This window comes from Lycorma delicatula, chromosome 9 (assembly GCF_047948215.1).
Source record: "Lycorma delicatula isolate Av1 chromosome 9, ASM4794821v1, whole genome shotgun sequence".
Lineage (NCBI taxonomy): Eukaryota > Metazoa > Arthropoda > Insecta > Hemiptera > Fulgoridae > Lycorma > Lycorma delicatula.
Window position 1 is genome coordinate 133,167,012 of NC_134463.1, and position 25,319 is coordinate 133,192,330.

The following is a 25,319-nucleotide window of genomic DNA, read 5'->3' on the forward strand; positions in this document are numbered from 1 at the left end:
CTCCCTTTCTTATTAGGGCTTCTTTCTTATGTTCTTCAATTGTTATTGTTGCTGTTTGGTTCCTGTACATGTTAGCAATTGTTCTTCTATATCTGTATTTGAACCCTAATTTTTTTAAAATGCTGAACATTTTATTCCAGTCTACGTTATCGAAAGCCTTTTCTAGGTCTATAAACGCCAAGTATGTGGGATTGTTTTTCTTTAATCTTCCTTCTATACTATTAATCTGAGGCCTAAAGTTGCTTCCCTTGTCCCTATACTTTTCCTGAAACCAAATTGGTCTTCTCCTAACACTTCTTCCACTCTCCTCTCAATTCTGCTGTATAAAATTCTAGTTAAGATTTTTGATGCATAACTAGTTAAACTAATTGTTCTGTATTCTTCACATTTATCTGCCCCTGCTTTCTTTGGTATAACTATAACACTTTTTTTTGAAGTCTGATGGAAATTCTCCCCATTTTCATAAATATTACACACCAGTTTGTATAATCTATCAATCGCTTCCTCACCTGCACTGCGCAGTAATTCTACAGGTACTCCGTCTATTCCAGGAGCCTTTCTGCCATTTAAATCTTTTAATGCTCTCTTAAATTCAGATCTCAGTATTGTTTCTCCCATTTCATCCTCCTCAACTTCCTCTTCTTCCTCTATAACACCATTTTCTAATTCATTTCCTCCGTATAACTCTTCAATATATTCCACCCATTTATCGACTTTACCTTTCGTATTATATATTGGTGTACTATCTTTGTTTAACACATTATTACATTTTAATTTATGTACCCCAAAATTTTCCTTTACTTTCCTGTATGGTCCGTCTATTTTACAAATGTTCATTTCTCTTTCCACTTCTGAACACTTTTCTTTAATCCACTCTTCTTTCACCAGTTTGCACTTCCTGTTTATAGCATTTCTTAATTGCCGATAGTTCCTTTTACTTTCTTCATCACTAGCATTCTTATATTTTCTACGTTCATCCATCAGCTGCAATATATCGTCTGAAACCCAAGGTTTTCTACCAGTTCGCTTTATTCCGCCTAAGTTTGCTTCTGCTGATTTAAGAATTTCCTTTTTAACACTCTCCCATTCTTCTTCTACATTTTCTACCTTATCTTTTTTACTCAGACCTCTTGCGATGTCCTCCTCAAAAATCTCCTTTACCACCTCCTCTTCCTCAAGCTTCTCTAAATTCCACCGATTCACCTGACACCTTTTCTTCAGGTTTTTAAACCCCAATCTACATTTCATTATCACCAAATTATGGTCGCTATCAATGTCTGCTCCAGGGTAAGTTTTGCAGTCAACGAGTTGATTTCTAAATCTTTGCTTAACCATGATATAATCTATCTGATACCTTGCAGTATCGCCTGGCTTTTTCCAAGTGTATATTCTTCTATTATGATTTTTAAATTGGGTGTTGGCAATTACTAAATTATACTTCGTGCAAAACTCTATAAGTCGGTCCCCTCTTTCATTCCTTTTGCCCAGCCCGTATTCACCCACTATATTTCCTTCCTTGCCTTCTCCAGTGCTTGCATTCCAATCTCCAACTATTATTAAATTTTCATCTCCTTTTACGTGTTTAATTGCTTCGTCAATCTCTTCGTATACACACTCTACCTCATCATCATCATGGGCGCTTGTAGGCATATAGACGTTAACAATCGTTGTCGGTTTAGGTTTTGATTTTATCCTTATTACAATGATTCTATCGCTATGCGTTTTGATATACTCCACTCTCCTCCCTATCTTCTTGTTCATCACGAAACCTACTCCTGCCTGCCCATTATTTGACGCTGAGTTAATTACTCTAAAATCACCTGACCAAAAGTCGCCTTCCTCTTCCCACCGAACCTCACTAATTCCTACTATATCCACATTTGTCCTACCCATTTCCCTTTTTAAATTTTCTAGCCTACCAACCTTTTTTAAGCTTCTAACATTCCACGCTCCGACTCGTAGAATGTTATTTTTTAATTTTCTGGTGACCCCTTCCTTAGTAGTCCCCACCCGGAGATCCGAACGGGGGACTATTTTACCTCCGGAATATTTTACCAAGGAAGGCGCCTCCATTATTGCTATGTGAAAATGCAGAGAGCCACATTTTCTTGGAAAAAAAGCAGCTGTAGTTTTCCATTGCGTTCAGCTGCGCAGTACTCAGAGGACTGAGTGATGTTGATACGGCCGTTTAAGTCGTCCTGACTCACGCCCCTAACAACTACTGAAAGAGCTGCTGCCCTCTTTCAGGAATCATTCCTTAGTCTAGCTCTCAACAGATACCTCTCCGATATGGTTGCACCTTCGGTCCAGCTACTCTGTATCCCTGAGCACTCAAGCCCCCTCACCAACGGCAAGGTCTCATGATTCATAGAGGAGGAAAAAAAATACTACATTATGTAAAAAAATTATGTTACATTGATAAATACTGTAAAAAATATGGAAATACACATAGGCAACATCTGAAACAGAAAAAGAACAAAGAGTTTATTGTAGCAACATCCTACAATAATTTTAAAAGACAAGCAAATTCAAAACTAATACAGTAAATCTGAAGAAGGAGGGGCATGATTTCCTGAATCAAATGAAATGCGAGTATCTCTGTATTATAGTCCATAGTGGAACTATAGTGTATAACATCGTGATATGCGTAATAAAATGATTACACATTATATTAATCCATCCATAATAAGGATAATAAATATAGATAGGTGCATTGTTCTTTTCTTTAATCAACCAGTTTCAACTGTCGTGCTGCTCTTTGTTGTGCTAAAAATAATTCTTTAAATGATTTTACCTTTTATGCTTTAAAAATGTATCTCGTTTATAATTAAACTTGTATTAAATAAAATGTTTTCTATAATTGTCTTGTTATAAGATAAAGTTCATTAATTTTACAACATTTATGTTCAAAGTTTAGAATTTAATTGTGTTATGTCTTACTGTTAAAATTCTCCGTCATGTTTTATATCTAGTGTCTAAAGACCATAATCTTCTAAAATAAGAAGAATTGAAGTTTCAGAATTAATCTGTTTTGAAAGTATCTTCTATGTGGTTTTTTTATCAATGTATTTCTGGTATGTTGTTAACTCCAGAAAGCTAATGTATCGTAAATCTTATGAACAGCAAACATGCTTCCTCCCCTGTGTGTTGAAACAATAGACTTGTTCCTTCAAGCATTAGACACAATAGTCAGTAGCTGTTCAGCTTTCTTGAGTGCTGTCCGTTATACTATTTTTTAACTGCTACTTATAAATTTTACAATACATTAGTTATAGTGTTAGGATTTTTTTTTACATTTTAATTTTTAGAGTTTTTTGTTTTCTTTAAAGAGTTTATTTTTTGTTATCGGTGTTTTTTTTAAAGTTTTCAAGCTATAACTTGGCTCATTTGATCAGAGATGAATTAATACTGAAGGTAATTGTAGTAATTAAAGTTTTGAAGGTAACGGTTCAGAAAATGAAACTGATGCTTTAGAACATGATTTTTGTTGTAAACAATGACAATTCAAACATGGAACTTAGTTTTGTAGTCACTGACAGAGATTTGGTTAGAAAGTCATCTGGTGAAGAGTGTTCCTCACAACTTTTGAAGCGGATAAGGTATCCTCCCAATGTCATTCTTGCAATCCTGGTACAGAATTCTTGTAATTCCTCACTTTTCTATAGAGAGTTTTTCAGTCGTACTATATCATTGAACCACAGTCTGCTCCCACCAACCAAATGAAAGTGAATGTTGAATGTTCCCGTGACAATTCCCTAATTGTAGTGAGTAATAATATTAGTTTAAAAGGGAAAAATGGTCACAGGTGGACGAATAAGCCTCTTCAGGCACAAAATAGGTCCTGAACAGCAAAAAATGTGATTTATATCACAACAGGACTTGGTGAAGCCAAAAACAAAAAGATCCTGTTAAAAAACATATTTTTTTATAATATTACTTAACGGAAAATATTATTAGATGATGGTTATTAAGACATAAGATTAGTAAAATTTATTTTTTGTTAATTAGTAAAATGTGAGTATATTTTTTTATAAAATGATGAGACTACAATAAATTACAGTATTTATTTTTATGTTAATAATATGATTATAATTTTCATAGAAACTTACAATAATAATAATAATGTTGATAAATAAAATAAAATTTAGTATAAGGAAATCATAAATAATTTTCTAGTTGCAAGATTTTGTTAAGCTTCCTCTGTTTATTCAGAGATTTGCTTTGCATACAAACCATTGTTTTATCTGAAACTTAATAAAAATAACAATAAATAATGGTTACTCTTTTTAAACTTTTTCTTCAAATATTATAAATTTAAAAAATATATACATGTATTACACGTAGAGTAGCTATTTGTCTCAAAAATTGCCTAACTTGTGAAACAGTTAAAACAATTTTAAAAGTAGATCAGGGAAAGAGGTAATCTCATTTCCTTTAGGAAAGCTGATTATCCCACCTCGTGCGGTTTACACTTTTCCTTCCTTCCGTCTTTTCCCCTACATATACATCTCTCTTCATTATTTAATTGTTCTTTTTTTCTACTTTTTTTTTTGTTAGTTATCTAGTAGTTAACAATTTATTTTGATTTTATATTAGTGAGTATTTGTAGTTTATTTAATTTATTAAAGGCTATTAGGAGAGTTTGCTTTACATGTATTTTATTACATTAGCTAAGAACATGTTTTAATTACAGTTTATTTGTTCCTTATATATAATGAAGTAGTTAATTAAAATTTTAAAAATTACATTGCTGACCTAAACATAACTCTATTTAAGACAGTGCTAATTGACATCATTCATTGTAGTAACTTTCATAACTACACTGTTTTCATTAACTACACTCACACTTCATTGCAACTCCCCACTTCCAATTTTTTTGTACGTTAAATGAATTTTATACTTATGAAAAATAACAACCCTCACCAGATTTGAACCCAGAATTTTTCAGATGAAACGCTAAGAAATTTTATCATGGAATTATTTATATACAATAATTACAGCACAGAATCTCTCTTCATATTTTACGAGGCATATTCATAAAGTAAGGGCCATCGGCTTATATTTAAATATTATATTTATATTAACAGGTCTGAACACAGTTTCTTCACGTATGCAGGGCCAAAAGGATGTGTGCTCTGGTTTATGAATTTCCGCATGTTGGACGCACCTCTATCTACATGATTTTCACAGAAAAGCTCGGTTATCACAAATTGTGTGCAAGGTGGGTACCGAAAATGCTTACCGACCAACACAAAGAGCAATGAATGTGCAGTGACAGAACGTTTTTGGACCGTTATCGACAAGATGGAGATGATTTGTTTTACCACATTGTTACAGGCAATGAGATATGGATATCCTACACCAATGCAGAATCGAAACAGCAGTCAATGCGGTGGTACCATTCAATTTCCCCAAAACCGAAAATGTTTAACCCATCTCCATACTTGAGTTGAAAAATGTTGGCTACCGTTTTTTGGTACGAAAAGGGCATCATTTTGGTTGATTTCATGGAATGTGGATCAACAATTTCAGCTGATGTGTACTGCAAAATACTCACCAAACTGAGACGTGCGATCCAAAATTGTCAACGTGGGAAACTGTGGTCCGGCGTAATCCTTCTTCACGACAACATGTGTCCTCAAACCGCTGCCTTAACCAAGAAGAAGAGTCAAGATTTTTTTTTGGTAGCTTTTTGACCACCTTCCATATAGTCCCGATTTTGCATCTAGCGACTACTTCCTCTTCTTGCATTTGAAAAATTTGCTTGGTGGACAACAGTTTGAAAACGATGAGGAACTCAAGACTGCCGTTTTCAACCGTTTCAATTCCCAGACGGCAAACTTCTATGGAGAGGGGTTAAAGAAACTGGTGCTTAGAACTGAATGGTGATTATGTGGAAAAGTGAAGTAGATAAGTAAATTAAAACTGTAAGTAAAAACCTTTTCTCATGAGTTAATTTTTTTTTTTAATGACAAAACGCCCTTACTTTACGAATATACCTCGTATATTACCTTTAGATGCCCCGATTCTTAAAATAATTTAAAACATCATAAATTTAGAATTTCAACTAGTATATTATTAATAATAAAGATTTCTATAATCACAGACTTCCTACACCCAATATTTATTTCATTTTATTTATTTATTTATATTCCATTTAGGTATATCGTAGGTGGGATTCATAATTTTGATTGAATACAGAAGACAACTTACTTTTCATATGAATATGTTTAAGCTTAGGACATCTCATATATATACACACACACCCACACCCACACCCACACACACACACACACACACACACACACACACACACACATCCAACCAACCACCCACACACACACACACACACACACACACACACACACACACACTCACTCACTCACTCACTCACTCACTCACTCACTCACTCACTCACTCACTCACTCACTCACTCACTCACTCACTCACTCACTCACTCACTCACTCACTCACTCACTCACACTCACTCACTCACTCACTCACTCACTCACTCACTCACTCACTCACTCACACTCACTCACTCACTCACTCACTCACTCACTCACTCACTCACTCACTCACTCACTCACTCACTCACTCACTCACTCACTCACTCACTCACTCACTCACTCACTCACTCACTCACTCACTCACTCACTCACTCACTCACTCACTCACTCACTCACTCACTCACTCACCCACCCACCCACCCACCCACTCACTCACTCACTCACCCACCCACCCACCCACCCACCCACCCACCCACCCACCCACCCACTCACTCACTCACTCACTCACTCACTCACCCACCCACCCACTCACCCACTCACCCACCCACTCACTCACTCACCCACCCACCCACCCACCCACCCACCCACTCACTCACCCACCCACCCACCCACTCACCCACTCACTCACTCACCCAAACTCACTCACCCACCCACTCACTCACCCACTCACTCACTCACTCACTCACTCACTCACTCACTCACTCACTCACTCACTCACTCACTCACTCACTCACTCACTCACTCACTCACTCACTCACTCACTCACTCACTCACTCACTCACTCACTCACTCACTCACTCACTCACTCACTCACTCACTCACCCACCCACTCACTCACTCACTCACTCACTCACTCACTCACTCACTCACTCACTTGCATGATATATACGCTCAGGATGTACGTTTATATTGCTCAGGACAAAAAATAATGATTTATCACAAATCTTTTCCTTTTACCTTGAGTAATCTTAAATTTTAAAATATTTTTTTACCTTTTTTATACCTCAATATTAAAAGAATTCTGTTTTTTGTCTTCCTTTTTTACCCTTTTATTTTGTCTTAGTTTTTATCCTTTTATTTTTTTTCATTAAGCAACAAAATACCATGGTATTAACTAACCAAAAAAGGAAAAAAAATAATTAAAAAAACCTTCTTGAAATTCAGTTTTATGTTTCAGTAGCAAAATTAAAATTAATTTTAAAACAATTAAATACTTATTTCTCATTAAAAATTTAAAATTACAGTTTTAATTTCATTTTATTTTACAAGTTAATAATGTTATTAATTATTTACAGCATTTTTTTCACACCTTAAATGTAATTTTATTAACACATCTTATTTGATTAAGAAAAAATTAAATTGTAACTTTTGAAATTTTAGTCAGTATATTTTAATCAACCTAACAGTGCAGCTGAAAAATGAAATTGTGGTGTAGTGATGTTTTATGCCGGTACATAAATTTATTGTAATGTCTTTTAAACTGTAAGCTGATAAATATTAAAGCTTCTATATTTGCTTGTAACCTAAAGTATTAATTTTGTAATACCTAATTATGGATTTACAGTTTGTTCTAGTTCAGGAGTACTTGGGTTAATTAGGACTGCTGAATAAGAGACTTCTTTTAGTCATCTTAAGCCTTTAAATTAGTAATTTACTTATATTATTAATGCCATAAATAGTAGTGTTTTTTGGGGAAACAAATACCATTGTAACTATTGTGGAATGAAAATATTAAATTTTGCTACTAAAATCCGATATTCAAAATAGAGTATGTAATTTTTAACTTTATTGTAACATAAAGTAACAATCGTAGAATTTTTTATAGAAATACTTGAGATTTCTAAGCAATAATAAAAAAATAATATTAAATTACTGTGAATAGAAAAATTTTATATAAGTGTAAATTTAAGTGTAAGTATAGAACCTTCAGATACCTCAAGGATTATTGCAGAAACACTGATATACTCTTCCTAATATACCTATCCCTAAAAGAGTTTAATTAGAAAAAGATGGTGGTGCCAAAACCATAAATGACTCTACATTGAAAATTGTAGTCTTGGGTCGTAATGAATTATTGGTTATCGTGAAACGGTTTGATTAAAGTAAATAAATCACTTGATTAGTAATAATGAAAGTTTTTTTGCATATTGCTTATAGTTATCATAAATTTTCCTTCCTCATATATATTTCCTTCTCATCTATGCTCTGTCAATAAAAATAAGTAAAATCGGAACTTACTAAACTGTCAACCACAAATTGGTAACTCTTAAGATTTATGAGAGTCAAAGCTCTTATTTATATTACTAAAAATATGGATACTTTTTATTTATTTTGTCTATGTGTAAGTTTTATTCTTTATTTGATAAAATAGCGTATAACACAGTAGGTGTTCTCAAAAAGTATTGTCATTCTTAAACATCTTGTTAATGAGAGTTCAAAAATTGAAAGTTTAATAATCGTATTTATAAAATACGATAAAAAAATTAATGTTACGTATAGTTAGCCATTAACATTTTTTTTATGCCGTGTATGTTTAACACCTTAGTTTTTTTGTTAAAACTGTGTGATGAGTTAATTATATTTATTAGGTGCTGATGTAACCTTAGGGCTTAGGAAATGTAACAAACATAATAAGACATTCATAAAATTACATAGCGATTCTCAAAAATAACAATCACGCATTTCAAATCATACAAAAGGGAGTTATGAAATCGGTTCCCCTTATTTTATTCAGTGAACTGAAGGTACTGTTGCATTTCAGCGCACTAATCTCTGTAAAAAGCAGCTGAAATTTGACTTTACTATTGTAACATTAATCGTGTACACTACAGGGATTGGCTGTTTTGTGATCTGTTGATCTCCACGTGCAAAAAGAATGCTAATCACTGTTACCCAAACATAGAACTACAAAATATCTTTACCATTTGTAAAATAATACTGCTACTTTTATAACAAACAATTTTTTACGAGGGATTATTATAATAAAAATCTTTTTTAATACTACTGCTGTTGTAATTTTTTATTTATTTTATGTATTTTGCTGTTATTTATTTACATAAAAATAGATTAATGAATCATTTTTTATTTGATAAAATAAACAAAATTAAACTCATTAAACAAAATACTGTAAAGAAATTATATATATAGTTGAAAAAAAAAACTATATATATATAGTTTTTTACAGTATTTTTATTTTATTTTATTTTAAGTTGTAAAATTTAATGTTTATACATAAACTATGAAATTTAACATAAAGAGTATATTTGTTATGGAATATAAAGTGTCACTTGGATGACTGAACTACAAAAATACTAGGAGTATTTTTGTAGGAGTGTTAGTGTGAATGATAAGAATCCAAGTCGTCAAGAGATAGATTGATGGTACTTTACTAACAATTTTGATGGTACTAACAATTTTATTACAGAATTCTGCTCTAAAATTAAAAAATATATTTAAAAACAAATAAAATGAAATCTGTGGAATTAAAATATTTGTTTCCATCTTGTATAAATAAATAAATAAAAGCGAATGTTTAATTTTGATATTGTACAAAGAAAGAATTGTGTTTAAAAAATGGGATTTGTTAGGGTAAACGATTAAGAAAGTGATTAGTTTAAATATGCTCTATTTCATCATTTGATTAAACTTTTGGTTGATCTCTTGCTGAACATCTGGGTTTCTAACTTTACCTATTTACAACACTGTTCTAACTTTCCTAGACTATTCTATTAACTTCCTTTCTATATATTATGTAAAGTAAATAATTTCATTTTGTTTTTTATTATTTTATTGATATTAATTTAAATTTAATATGTAGTTATTCATTTTTATTCTATTAATAATTCAAGAGCTGAAATACTGTTTTAAATAAAGGTTTTCAATCTGGTTTTACAGCGATTTAAAATTACATTACTATATGGTTTTGTAACATTTGTAACTACTAATTTCACAAAAAAATGTGTATGCAAATCTATACTGCTATAAAAACTTTGTATTTTGGATTGATTATAGATATATAATAAAAAAATGAATAGTATTACATTTTTTCATGTCGCAAAAGTAAGTAGTCAATAAAAACATTAAAATGTTACAAATTGCTAAATACTTGTATATTATACATATATGCATTAGCAACAAAATTAATTTTTAAAACATCATTATTTTTAACATTGTCATGTCACCTTTGGTATCTCACATCCATCTTTCACAAGTCTCCCTAAACATCAACCGATCATTTTTTTTCCCAATTTATTCTCCAATATTTCTTTAGACATTCGTGTATCCTCCATCCTTTTAATATGACTCAGGTGCAGCTTATCTATTGTGCATTAACAGATTTTACTTTTACAGTTTAATGTAAACTGTTAATAAATCATTAACAGTTTACATTTGTATTCAGGAAATTCTAATATAGATTTAATAAGATTTTTAGGAAATTTTTAAATTCTTTTACAGTACATTTAAGAATATACATAAGGACATATAATGTTATGTATGAGAGATTTGATCTAGATCATCCCAAGGTGATCCAGCTACACGTATCATTGGCATATAAATTCGATTCCACAAGGTTACCTAATTTTCAGAACCCCCTTTTTTTATTATTCAGTTGGTTTGATGATAATTCTCTCCATTCCTTTCTGTTCCGTGCTAATATTTGAATCTCATAATTACTACTCGTCCTGTGTTCTAAGCTGTCTGTTAAAAAAAATGATAATTGTCTTTTTGTACGTTTTAAACAGATAAAATTATATAGTTTCTTTTAATCGTTTATATAATTAAACAGAATTGATTAGTTTCAAGAGCAGTTCTACAAAAGTGAAAGAAATTATTTTATAATTTCTCAAATAATTAATTAATTTATTACTTTTTACCTTTCAATTATGTCTGAAAATATATAATTTGTTCTAATCAAAAGATGGTTTTTGCGATTTAATAATTAATAACCTTACCAAACACTTTACAATTTTAATTCTTCTGAAGACGATTACTTTAAATTAGATTAGTGGATTAGCATTACTTTTTTATTTATGGGATGAGTTCAAAATCTCAAAATTTTGAAGAATGTGGAAGTTACGAAGTAACTTCCACATTATACTATTCTACTAGAATAGTACTACTACTACTATTCAGAATTTTTTTATACTACTAAAAAGAATTCTACTATTCTACTAGAGTAGAGGAACAGTAATAAGTTACTTTCCTGAGTAAACATATTTCAACCTTCACTATTAGAAATTTATTTTTTATTGATATTTAGCATATGATTTTAATTGTAAAAATTCATGATTCACATAAATAAACTAAGATAAAAAATATCATTACCATACTATTATATGAATGCAGTAATTTACTTTTTATCTACCTTTTAATTGAAAATTATAACTTCTTAAAGATTATTAATGAAATAATAACTGGAAAATTGTTGAATATTGGCTTTGTTACCAGAAATATGTGAAATTATAATAACTAACCTACAATTGAAAAAATTAAATTATCCAGTTCATACATAATATTACATGTCATGTAAACAGTTGTTGCAGTGCATAAATGAAATCACACATACTGTTCTGTATATATGCTTGTACATGTGTTTGTCTACATCCCCATTTATATTTGTCAGTCATATTTATGTATACAATAGGTTTTTCACATATACATACATAAATACATAAAAATACCATAACATTTTTTATTTCAGTTTATTTCTTATTAGTTTTTATTTTTGCAGGGAGCGCTTTATACTCCCTTTTACTTTGAGTATATATTTTTGCGTGTCAGGGTTTTTAGTTTTTTAATTAATTTTTAAGTGTCCAGTTTTTTAGAGAACAAATATCGTACCCGGATAATGATGACACCAAAGTGTTTTTCACTCCAACAAAAAAAAAAAATCGTTGAGGATTCATATGAGTTATTAATTATTATTAAATGTATTTTTAAGACTATATTCCATGTAATTTCTTATAGGGTTAGATTTTCATATTTATTTACTTTCAACATTTTTTGATTAGTTGGGTCCCTTTAAAACTGTATTACTTGCATGCAGTATAGTGTGCTCATTGCATTGCATGAATGTACTTTTACCTGAATTGGACTGTAAGAGGTTTGTTCAAAAAAAGACTGAACGTTTTTAATTACGTGCCAACGAAGATATTTAGTGACTTGCAGTTGGCAGCAAGTCCCTAAATATCTTTCTTAAATATTTTCTAAATTTATTTTATCTTTTCTAAATGTTTTCTTTTTGTCCAGTATTTTCAAACATTCAGTTCTCTACTTTTTTGTTGTCCTATTTGCCATTCCATTATATTCTCTATAATTCTATTGTATGATCATTGTAAAAGTTCCTAATATTCTATTGGTAATACTGTTCATATTCTACCTTTATTTTCACATCTGCAGTTTTTAATTATCGATTTTTCATTTCCGATTTAATTAACTGTATTTTTAAACAGTTTTATAAAGTACTTTGTGGTTGTTTATAAAAGTAAATTATATAATAATTGATGTACAAAATTAAAATTTTATTATTTATTTCTATTATAGTGCAAGACTCTAAACTTGCATTTTTTAACATTTTGTTATGTATATTAGTGTCATATTAATTCTTTGAAATGTCCAGAATATCTGGTATCCTTTTCTTCTCACGTACCAATAAATTATTTTTTCATTACCAAGTAATACATGATTACTCATTTATTTTAATGAGGAAGATGAAGAATCAGATTCATGGAAATCAGACACAAGACTACCTAATTTAAAATTTAGCATCCATCATTACACAAAGTGGTATACTACACCTATTATAGTTTTATGAAACATGAAGAGCTAATGTATTTAATTCTTATGTTTTTGTATTGAAGAAATAAATATTTTATGTAGTTTTTAAAAACTATTTTTTCTGCTCTGTAATAGAGTTTTTTAACTTTTTAATTTAAGAGTTGTAGTTCTATATCCAGTTGCGATTTTTGTATATATATATATATATGTTTTTAAATATTGTTATTAATTTTCAAACATTCCTTAAACAGCTGAAAGTAATTAAGTGTAACTCTATCGCCCAACCCATTTCACCTTTGGGTTGAACTATAAAATACATTACTCTGGTGTGGGGAAAACTAATCATTTAATATTTACTTTTAGTGTTTGCAAATTTGGCAGCTAGGTTAAAGTTTTCTTAGAAATTTGCCAGAGCTAATAATTTATTTTTTCTCCCTAGTGATAAAGTTGAAAATTATTCATTCTTAATCCTATACTTTTTGGTTATAATATATAGTTCCATAATGATTTCTTGTTGACCATACAAGAAATCATTATGGAAAAAATCATTATTTTTGTTCAAGCGGTTCAAAATGAACCGCTTGAACAAAAAAAAATGTTAACTCTACCTCTTTGATAAACATTGAAAACTATTTCCATCATATTCACTTTAGAAGAAATATAGGTTTGACACGTCATAAAAAGTTGAAGTATAGAAATACTTCTTTTCGAAGTTAGAGTTTTACTCATTCACTCTGCAATATGATTTTAAAACTTATTATACTCTGAAATGTTACATTAAAAAATAGTAATAAGAAATATGAAACCACTTAGAAAAGGAGAAGTTAAAAAATGTATAAAAATAAAATTATTAGATATAGTGGGGCATTTCAATCAAAATGTTGTTCAAAAGTATTTCAGTATTACAGTTTTCAAAGTATTTCCTGATATTGTTATTTTAACATTTTAACATAAAAACAATTTTATATCAAGTCCAACCCCTTTCAAGTACCTTTCCATCACATCTTAATTAAGATAAAAAATTACCTCTTAATTTTTTCAAATCTCTAATTCAGTCTAAATATTCCTTATTCAACCTAAATCTGTTAATAATTTAAATATTTTTCTGAGATACAAAACCAGTCACTCAACATATACATGAATTTAAATTTATTGACTAGTTTTGTTTAGAATTTCGTGATTCACTGATTTTTAAATGTCAAGATATTAGAATCTTGGTTGGTTTTCATTTTTTACTAATAGAAAATACTTTATAAATAACATAACAAGAAAGTAAAAATAGTAAAAAAAAAGCATAAAAGACTGTATGTTGTTGTTTTAATTATAAGAATTTTAATTTTTAAATTAAATTGTATAAATTATGAAAAAGTAATTTAAAAAAAAAAGGAACATGTTAATTGTCACAAGTGTATGATTGATGACATAAGTTGTTGATTGATTAGTTATAAAGCATGTGATGATAATTTGAATACAAAGTAAAGTTTCTAAAGTTCAGACCATGATGATTATTATTATGATGTCAGAAACTTTGTTTTGAAATATTTTAATATATTATTTTTATTTATATGTAATATATTGCCATCTGTTATGTTGATTAAGTTGTAATAATTTTAGTAATATTACTTCATAAATGAAGTTACTATTTTTATCTTGTCTGAATTTATGCATCAAGTAGATTAAATGTAATTCTGTTTGCATTATCATTTAATTTTACAGTTTTATTTTTAATAATTACATTTCCTTACTTCATTATTCTTGGGTAACAATTTTATAACTTTTTTATTAAAATAAACATAATCTAAAAATCTCTAATTGGTTTATTTGGAAAATTATAAACTTTCTAACCATATAGTATTATATCAGTTATTCCAAAAGTTATTGAACTCTATAACAATTAGATATATTTATTTTGTACTTATTAGATAATCATCTTAACCTACACAGGAGGATATTGAATTAAAAAACTGTAATATTCTTACAACAAAAGTTATTAAATCTGTGTAGCGTTTTCATTATATTGTAAAATTTATCATTCTAATGCTGAATTTAATACAAATGGACATTAATTACAGCAGCAATGGGTAATAGTAGCTTGGGGGATAAGATAAACAGTAGTATTAGCTGCAGTGTTGAGTAAGATGCGTACAGTTTGTGTTTTGTCCTCCTCCTTCCATCCTTAATGTTCTCTTCTTTTTATCCGTTCTCCTTCTTTTGTGAGTTTAATTCATTAGCTAACGCTTCTGCTATTGATATACATTAATCAACACAATCCAACCTAATATCTGTTAGTATTCTCATTTTTAATGTAAGGAATCTTCGCCTCAAATCCTTTTATATATTCATGATGCTACATCTTGAATGTTAAGATGTTTGTTTATTACAGTTACATTAAATTATAAGAAGTTGCTTTTCTGCCTTCTCTGAATCACATAGTTATATATTTTTGTTTTATGATCATCCCGGTAATTTTTATGTTCTTTATTGTTTCTCGATGTGAACAAATTAAGTGCAGCCGCATCAGTAAACTTCACTAAATAATACCTTACCCTCTGACCACATGATAAAGATAATTAATTTATTGTTTGATCATTCTGTTTTATTTGACAAATTTCTTTTAATGAGCATTTTTAAATTGAAAGAAATTAATTAGAGGCTGTTAGGCAGCTATACCCTTGTTCTTGTAGTGATTATACCTGTTACTTATTATATTCCTGTTTTACCTGGCATGTGTTGTTAATTAGAATTAAAATTTAAAAAAACATTGAATGATGGTCAGACTTGTTTTTTAAAAATTATATAAGTGATGAGGTCAGGTCAGGCCAGGCCTAACCTGAAACTGTCTTCCTTTCACACAAGAAGGCGAGTGTAAACTATTTACCTATACCATTCTGATCAGATTATTCATTCTATACAGTTGATGAATTCCTTTTCTGTTAGAACTTGGGTTGCATAGTTTGATAATATTTGCATGACTATATTTACTATATTGACTTTATAGACTTTTTTATTTTATACATTTTTTAAAAGAAAAATATACCAATGAATTCGTTTAAAAAAAATGTTAAAAGAAGAAGAGATAAGTGTAAAATAAACTTAAAAAGAAAAAATTTGAAGAATCTTACTTTTAAGCTATGAACTAATTGTATAATTTAGTTTAAATTTATTATTTATAAACAATGACTAAAAGCTATTAAATCAACATAAAAAAATTAAATAAAAAATATAGATTCTGCGCCTACAAAAAGAATACTTGCATGTCTTAGTAATAAAGTTAGCAAATTTATCACATATCTTATGGCCCTGAATTTCATTTCACACTGATATCACCCTGTTCTTTGTCTGTTATTTCCTATTCCGTAGTTTCTGACTCTTGTTTCCTTTACAGGTACCATGGGATTTGTTAGTTATTTTGCCTTTTCCATCTGTTGTCTCATCTAACCTTGTTCTGTAGTGGTGGAAGCAGTCATCACTTTTTTAATAGGGAGGACATTTTGTCTGCCCTGAGACTCATTGTTTCCTATCTATTGGTTATACAAAAAGCCAAATTGGTGGCTGAAATTACTGTTTGGTAAAGCTAGACCTCCTTCTCCTTAAGTCTTGTTAATCGGTAGCCTTTTACTCCCTTCCTTGGATGACTTCAGTATATTGTGGGTAGGTGAGACTATTCTATGTTGGCTGTTAGTTTTCATTGTTTATAATGACAAAAGAAAATACTTAGAGACTTCCTTCATGCTATCCAAGTCAAAACTTAAGAGTTATAATGATTTCAATAGTAAAATGTGATTTTACGTAAAGTAAAGAGGTATAAGTAATCAAATTGTTTATATCCTTAATGGATATGATCTGTTATTTAAAAAAAATAATGGATCTGTTCTCTGAAAGTAACTTTTATGTATGTTTTGTTGCATATTCCTGTTTATTGACTTTGCTTTTCTAAGTCCTTATTTGTCTATCTTTTGTTTTATGCATATATTATTTATTCAAAATTGATAATTTATCTGTTTCTTTCTCAAAATGGAATCAGCAAAAATATTCAGGTTTCAGTTTGCTGGTTGTGGTGTGTGTGTGTGTTTTTATATAGCGAAGGAAATTCCTTTACGAATCACTGGCTTAGATGTTTTGCCTGGTATGTCGGACTCGAACATTAACTTAAAGGTGACTTGTTAATGCTAATACCGACTAAAACCTCTGCTATCCTCTGAACTCTGATCCCCCACGGTATCCGCCGTTAGGCATTACTTCGCGGGGGGGGGGGGGAGGATTTAGCTACTGCTCTTCCTTCTGGTAGCTAAGATGTTATTACTTCTTTCTTCTAGATGTTGTGGTCCTTTGCTCTTTTTCTTTCGATGGAACGCAGGTCTGTAAGGACGTCTGTTGCAAACGTGCTTATTGCGTTCCATGCGGCTTTTGACGACAACATTGCTTCTATTAGTGTCTCAGGTTGGATACTTTGATGTAAGATGTTTTCGAGTTGATCACGCTGTGGATAAAATCGTGGGCACACAAAGAAAACATGCTCTGCATCTTCATTGACTCCTGGGCAGGACGGGCACTCTGGAGAATTATCGTGCTTGAAGCGGTGTAAGTATTCTCGAAAGCAGCCATGTCCTGATAGCATCTGCGTTAGATAGTAGTTTTGACCTCACCGTGATTACGATTCAGCCAAAAGTCAATCCGTGGTATGAGACGGTGTGTCCACCTGCCTTTCACGGCAACATCCCACTGTAGCTGCCAACGTGCGATGCTTTTCTGTCGCTCTTCTGTCTTGAGTTCTTCAGCACTCAGTAAGGTTGACGTCTTTCGATGGTAAAGGTTGCGTCGTTCTTCAGCTAGAACTCTAAGAGGCAGAGTTCCGGAAATGACACAAACTGCTTCCTCAGACACTGTGCGGAAAGCGCTTGCGACTCGTAATGCAGTCATACGATATATCGGTCCCGCCTTTCTCCACGAATCTTGCGTCTCTAGTGCGTCAGCCCAAATAGATATTCCGTAAGTGAGCACCGATGTTACTACTGATGACAATAGTAGCCTTCTGCTCTGTTTTGGGCCTCCGACGTTCGGCATCAATCGTGCGAGACTAGCTCTCACTACTGACGCTTTCGTACAGACGTGTTCTACTTGCTGCTTGAAGTTGAGTCGGGCATCAAGCATCACTCCCAGATATCGTATATGAGGTTGTGATGTAATTTCTTGGTCACCGACTTTTAGCTTAATTGTTTCAACTTCTTTTCGGCTGGTAATAAGCACTGCTTCGGTCTTCTGCTTGGCCAGTTGAAGGTTAACTGTATCCATCCACTGGTTGATCTTCTCAAAAGTAATGTCAAACAGATGTTGAATCTCGTCGAGGTGTTTGGCGACGAACACTGCGGCAACATCATCCGCATACGCTACCAGTTTGACACATCTTGGAAACTTCAATCTCAGGAGCCCGTCATACATGATATTCCACAGAAGTGGACCGAGAACAGAGCCCTGTGGCACACCACCGGTTATATCATACTCTTTCGGACCATTCTTTGTATCGTACTTCAGCACTCTATCTGTAAAATAGCTAATCACTAGTCTGCGAAGATATACTGGCACGTTTTTCTCGTCGAGAACTTGCATGATGCAGTCCCAATTAGCGGAATTGAAAGCATTTCTGATGTCTAAGGCAGCAACCAGGCAGTACTTCTTCGTTCCACCCTTCCATCTAGTTCCTGCGATCGCCTCCTTGGCCGTATTGACAACCAGGTTGATCGCGTCCAGGGTTGATCGTCCTTTCCGGAATCCATACTGGTTGTCTGCCAGGAGTGGGTCAACCACTGCATCTATTCGCTGATGGATGATACGCTCAAATATCTTACCCGCCGTATCTAGCATGCAGAGTGGTCTGTAAGATGACGGTTCTTCTGGCGGTTTCTTCCCTTTAGGTAACAGTACTAACCGTTGCTGTTTCCACTTACGAGGAAAAGTCCCCTCCTTGAGGCATGCGTTGTACGCGTCTAGAAATAATGCTAGTGCTGCCTTTATGATGGTTTTCAAGGCTATATTCGGGATTCCGTCCAATCCCGGCGCTTTATCATTTCCTACACGATTACAGGCCTCCAGCAACTCTTCTTCAGTGACAGGTGGAATGTCGTCTAGTTCGCCTGGCGTTAACTGATAATCGAGACTGTGTTGCTGTGGAAACAGCGCAGTGACGATTTTCTGAAGGAGCTGAGGACACGTAGGTGACGGCATTTGTTGTTTCTTCAGGTGGGTCATGACCACTTTATAAGGCCTGCCCCACACGTCTTTGTCCACCTCGTATATGAGCTCTTTCCAGCATCTTCCTTTCCTCTCTTTTATGGCCTTATTGAGTTCACGACGAGCTTTTTTATACTCTGCAATCAGCACTGCAGAGTTGGGTCGTTGATAGCCACGCTGAGATAATCTTCTTTTTCTATGACACTCTTTACGAAGGTTGCTGATGTGATCGTTCCACCAGTGTACCGCAGGTCTTGAATTGATAACACGTTTGCGAGGCATACTGGCATCACAAGCTTGTGTTACTCGCATCATCAGGGCCTTAGTATGTTCTTCTGCACATCCAGTCTCTATCGGATCACTATCGAGGGCTGTTATCAATACTTCTGGGTCTAGGGATTTCACCTTCCAACCAACGATGTTAGATGGCTTGTTAGGCCCTCTGAGTTTCCGGTCGTTAGACGTTTCCCAGAGTATAGCATGATGGTCACTGGCAGTGTAGATGTCTAGTACCTTCCAGTTGGAGTTACCTTTAGCAAGGCTGGTACTGACAAAAGTGAGGTCTACAATCGAGCTTGCGTCACCTTTGGTGTAGGTCGGCCTGTCACCACTGTTGAGCAAGACTACATCAAGTGTAGAAAAAGCTTCTAGTAGTTCTCTTCCTCGTGCATTAGTCTGCCTACTACCCCAGTCGACTGCCCAGGCGTTGAAGTCCCCGGCTATCGCCACTGGATGATGTTGCTTCGCGTCTTCGGTCAGGCGATCCAAGAAGTCAGTAAATTCAGCAATGGAGAGGCTAGGTGGTGCGTAGCAGCTGTAGAAGCGGATGCCATCTATTGATGCTGCTACGAAGCCGGCGCTGCCATTGTTGTCTACATTCTGGAAGGAGAGTTTACCACAGGACCAAATGACAGCTTTAGCGGTGATGTCTGTCTCCCATGGTTGCCCGGTGAGATGTTTATATGGCTCCGATAGAAACACACGATCAACTTTCAACTCTCGTACTGTCTGCATGAGCAAATCATGCGCAGCTTCACAGTGATTAATGTTGAGCTGCAGTATCTTCATGTTCGTTTATTTGTCAGCTTCTGGAGTGCTTCCTGGAAGACCGGGCACCGACCAGCGCCAGACCGGTGAGCAGTATCCTGAGAACCAGGTTTTTCCGCACATAAAACACATTTCACCTTATTTGAGCATTGAGCAGCTTGATGACCTGTTTGCCCACATTTGATGCAAAGCCCAGATCGGTTGACCTCGCTTTTACATTGAACAGTAGTGTGTCCAAAGTGCCAGCACTTATAGCATCGTAGTGGAGTCTTCACTGTTCTGATACGGCAATTCACCCAGCCAATTCGTATCTTGCCTCTCTCTCCGAGTATCTTCTGCGCTGTTGCTGCTGGTAATCGTACCAATGCGGTCTGTGTGCCTCTGTAGGCCGGACGAATTTTAATGACCTCTCCAGGTATTTCGTAGTCATCGCCAGCTGCCTCTTGTAAGGCCTTCTGGACATCATTCTTGGTTGTTTCGTCGTCAATGTCCCGGATTTCGAGCTGTTCCTCTGGACCTTTACAGATGACGTCGGCTTCTTCTTTCAGGATGCTCTTTATTGTCTTCATTAGAGCTTGTCCTTTGTCTGTGCTCTTCCTGGAGAGCGTAATGAGCATGTTTCCATCATTCGTCTTTAGGACCTTGTCAACTACGACCCGGGCCTGCTCTTGTGGAACGTCATTTTTAATCCGACGCAGTATCTCAGCATATTTCGCCTTCTCAACAGGTCGGATAATCAAGGCGTCTGGCCTGGTGAATTTTCGCGGTTTTTTCCGCTTAGGCTCCGGCCGAGATTTGTGCGCCGGTTCTTTTGGTAACCGCTCTTTGGCTTGCTTCCTCTTTTCCTTTTTAGACAAGACTGCCTGCCAAGCATTTTCTCGTTTCTTTTCGGTGTTCTGGACTGTCGTTTTCTGCAGCGGGCTGGGTTTTAAGTCCTTCCTTTTCTTGACTTTATTATCGGTGTCTGGAGAAGTTCTTTCTTTTCTCTTCTCAGACGTAGTAAGACTCTTTCCGTTGTCTTCCGAAACTAATCCTCCAATAGCTTCGGCTCCGGTTATCTTTGTCAACTGGGTCACGTCACTGCTTTGGCATTTCTGCTCTGGCGTGGCACGCGGAGATGTTTGGGTAGTTGAAACCATCATCTGCGGTGCTTTGCTGGCTAACTTATATGCCGTAGCAATGGACTTAACCAGTTTTCTGATTTCATGATGCACGTTCTTCTTGTCTTCAATGAAATCAACAAGCTTCTCGATTTTGCCACCGAGCCGCTCCATCGGCGACTGTTGGCCAGTGACGGTCGGTAGTGAATTGATTCTCCCTCTTGGAATAACGGCGGGTGCGATGGGCTTTTCACCCACTGAATGAGCGTCACCCGACTCTCCTTCCACTTCCATTGACACGGTTGTTGTACTCCCTGTAACATTTCCTGACAGCAAAGCCATGGGGTCTACTTTGCTGTACAAACCAGCATCATCTAATTTTTGTCTGTTTTCGAAATTCTGCATACTTTAGTTCTACCAGCGCATCGTACGGAGAGGAGCGGGTTGTCATAACTAGGAACGGCTGTACCCTCGGAGATAATACTCCTACCCCAGTTCCCTGAGGCCCAGTCGACACTTAGCCAGTCCCGGAATTCACGGACGGACTGGACTCACTCGGTGCGGTGAAGATTCCGATCTCTAACACCCACTGCGTACTTCCTGATCAAGGCCCGAAGTGGCTGGCTCCAGATCTACTGCTATAACTTACACGTCGGCAGAGCAAGCTCACATCAGTCATAAACTTGCATCGACAACAGACATCGACACAGTCACAAACACTCCCAGTGTGTTATAACAGCGACCAATCTTCTTCTTAGCAGGTCAGATGTTATGACCAACCCATTGTTGGGGAGTTTTGTACACGGGGGCTATTTTATTTCACCCCAACCCTATGCCCCCTAAGGGGCAGGGAGGGCTTCTCCAATCCACACGTGGAGACGCGCCTGTTAGCAGTTTCTCCTCTGCTACAGGTGTGTGTGTGTGTGTGTGTGTGTGTGTGTACAATAACAGTTTACATTTTTATTATTACTATGCTTCTGCCATTACCAACATTAATTACAAACAGCAGTTTCAATTAAATCAGTTAAAGAATAAATTAAGTTTTAAAATAAAGTATGAATTACAAACCCTATATTATTACTACAGTTATTATTATTATTATCATTACTATTATTGTGTATGAATGTATGAAGTTTTGGAGTGGTTGAAATATTTTGTATATATGTGATATATAAAGTAAATAATAAATAAATTATTATTATTAATAGTTAAGAAAATTACATATAAAATAATGTAATATTATTATTAATTAGTTAAATTAATTGATATTAAGTTAATTAATTAAATATTAGTTAGTTACGTAAATAAAAAGTAATTTGAAAGCCCCTTTTTTGATTTGATGATTACAAAAGTGTTGTTTCTGTTTCTTTTTAGTATTTTGTATGCAGCTGTATTATTATTATTGTTTATTGATAGAGATTGATTGATTGATTATTTGATGATTTATTGTTAAATAAAAGGGATGATGATTCAGAAAAAACCATTGTTTAATTTTTTTGAGAAGGGAAAGGTATTCCTTGAATACTTCTAGAAGCTAGAAGTGTGTCATGTATAGTTAATGATTCAGACCTTAGCGTTCTTTTTAGACAAATACTTTTTCTTCACAAGTTATTAATTTTTGCTCAAATAACAGTTTATCATATAGCACATTTTTAAAAGATATTCTTCAAAAAGAAAATCATTAATTTTTTTAATAAGGAATATTAAATTGTTTCTGTTTTTACTCACGGGGGAACAGAGATGGTATATGCATTTGGGATAAGAACTTGTGTTTGTATATTTCTGTTATCACTTTCCTCAAAAACTACTCGACTGATTTTGATGCAGTTTTTTGCATCAACATCAGAGCAGATTCTTAGATAGGTTTTATGGTTATAGGCCACCAGGGGGCACTGCAGTAGATGTGTTTCTCTAAAATGGTTGAGCCGATTTTGATGTGATTTTTTGCATTACATAGATATTACCTTATTGCATTTCATAGGTATCACTTCAGAGCAGGTTTCTTAGATTAGCTTTACGGTTATAAGCCGCCAAGGGGTGCTGCAATGCAATAGATATGTTTCTTCGAAACAGCTTTGTGGGTTTTTCAAAATTGTTAATTTTATCACTTGTTGATATAATGAAATTTAAAAAAAAATAACAAATTATTAAAAAAATTATATTTCAGTGTAGTTATAAAATTAAACACCTAATTTAATGTGATACCGTGAAAATCAATCACTGGAAATTAATATGGTAAATTTAACTTATCTAATTACTGTGTTTTGGTGGTTTATATTTCATGTAACATTAAATTTTATTAACACAGTAATCAATATATTAAATTATTTGAATTTTCAAAAAACTATATATATATATATATATATATATATATATTTTTAAAAGCAAAATCTACTTGTTTATCCCATGTTAATTTTTTGTAAAATATATAATCAATCCTAATATCTTTAATTCTTCCTTGACCATATGAAATAATATTATCCCTCTTATTAATACTATTAAACAATTGTATAATATTAGTTATGGTTTTTCCCATGACAATCAATAATAAAAATTGTAAACTTCTTAATGACAAAGTGAATAAATTCATTTTGTGCCTGTTCATGATGGTCAGCAATAAAATTTAACTTCACTCTTGCTACAGTAAATAAGAATATTTACAAATAAGTTTTTAAAATTTTATTTACATAATTCAGTTCAGTTTATTGTTTTAAAGTTTATATCTTTATTATTCTCCATTATTACATTTTCAGTTGCTGTTGCGCCTGTCTTCACAGACTGGAGCTGTTGTGATTGTAGCATCAACTGATCTTATTGATAGCTGTTTTTTTTTTTTTATTTGCATAACACTTATATAGAATGCAGTCAAAAATTTTGATAACATTTGAATGGTGTACATTTATTATTGTGTTGGATATCTATATTTAATAATTTATTTGAAAAAGTATTATTAATTTTTAGTGCAGTGTATTTAAGTTGGTATTATTACTTTTAAAAAAAAGTCTATTTTACTTTTTAATAAAACTAAAGTATAACTGTCAGAAATGTAAAAAGTATTAACTAAATCCTGATTCAAATTATCTTATATATTTCTATACAATACAGGGAACATTTTTTCAAAATTAATTAATTTCAGTCAAATTAATGTAATCATTTATATAAGGTAATGATAATTTATTCATTTGTATAATTTGTTCTTTCAGTAATCACAAATGTGATAAAAATTAATGTATAAATAGCTTTTTGACTGGTATAACAGGTTTTTTTTTGATATCTTAATATTCATAAAGTGTGGTTAATTTATTGACTGAAATATATTTGTTTTGTATACTTGTACATAATAAATAAAATAAGCTTTTTTTTTTTGATAAATTAATTTTTAAAAATGCACTTGAAATAAAAAGATAATACTTTTCCAATTTTCCTTTAAACTTCAATTTATTGAGGTCAACACTAAATTAAGGTTTGTAAATTGTTGGTATAAACAGGTTTCTTGAAGCGACTTATTTTTCGTAAGGGAAATACTTTTTTTTTAGTAGACTAACTAAATTAAAAATGGGAAAAAGTATCACTTAAAACAATATCTCCATTAATAATCAATAATATATTTTTTTTAAATTCTTATTTAAATTTTGACTTCTACAAGTCCCTGACAAATTGAAAACAAATTACCAAAACATTTAATTAATTGCTACAGTCCAGTAAGTTTGTTTTTATTGTTATTTCCTAACCTATTAAGTAGTAAATATGGGTTGTAACCACTGTAAACAGAAATCTGTTAACTGTTGTAATGAAAATTGTTGTAAGACAAAAAATTGTATTTTGTGTCTGGTTGAGTTAAATACATGCATTTCATTGTTTTCTGAAACAAGAATGA

At 32.9% G+C, this 25,319-nt stretch overlaps 1 protein-coding gene across 1 annotated transcript in view; it reads left to right on the forward strand.

The window, feature by feature from the left end:
• LOC142329981 (2-(3-amino-3-carboxypropyl)histidine synthase subunit 2-like) overlaps positions 1 to 24,308 on the forward strand; it is a 40,304-nt gene extending 15,996 nt beyond the window's left edge. The window contains exon 7 of the mRNA XM_075374971.1: positions 24,196 to 24,308. Coding sequence (XP_075231086.1) covers positions 24,196 to 24,251 — 56 coding nt within the window. The 3' untranslated portion in view covers positions 24,252 to 24,308. The remainder of the gene's footprint in view (positions 1 to 24,195) is intronic.
• Positions 24,309 to 25,319: the final 1,011 nt, after the last annotated feature.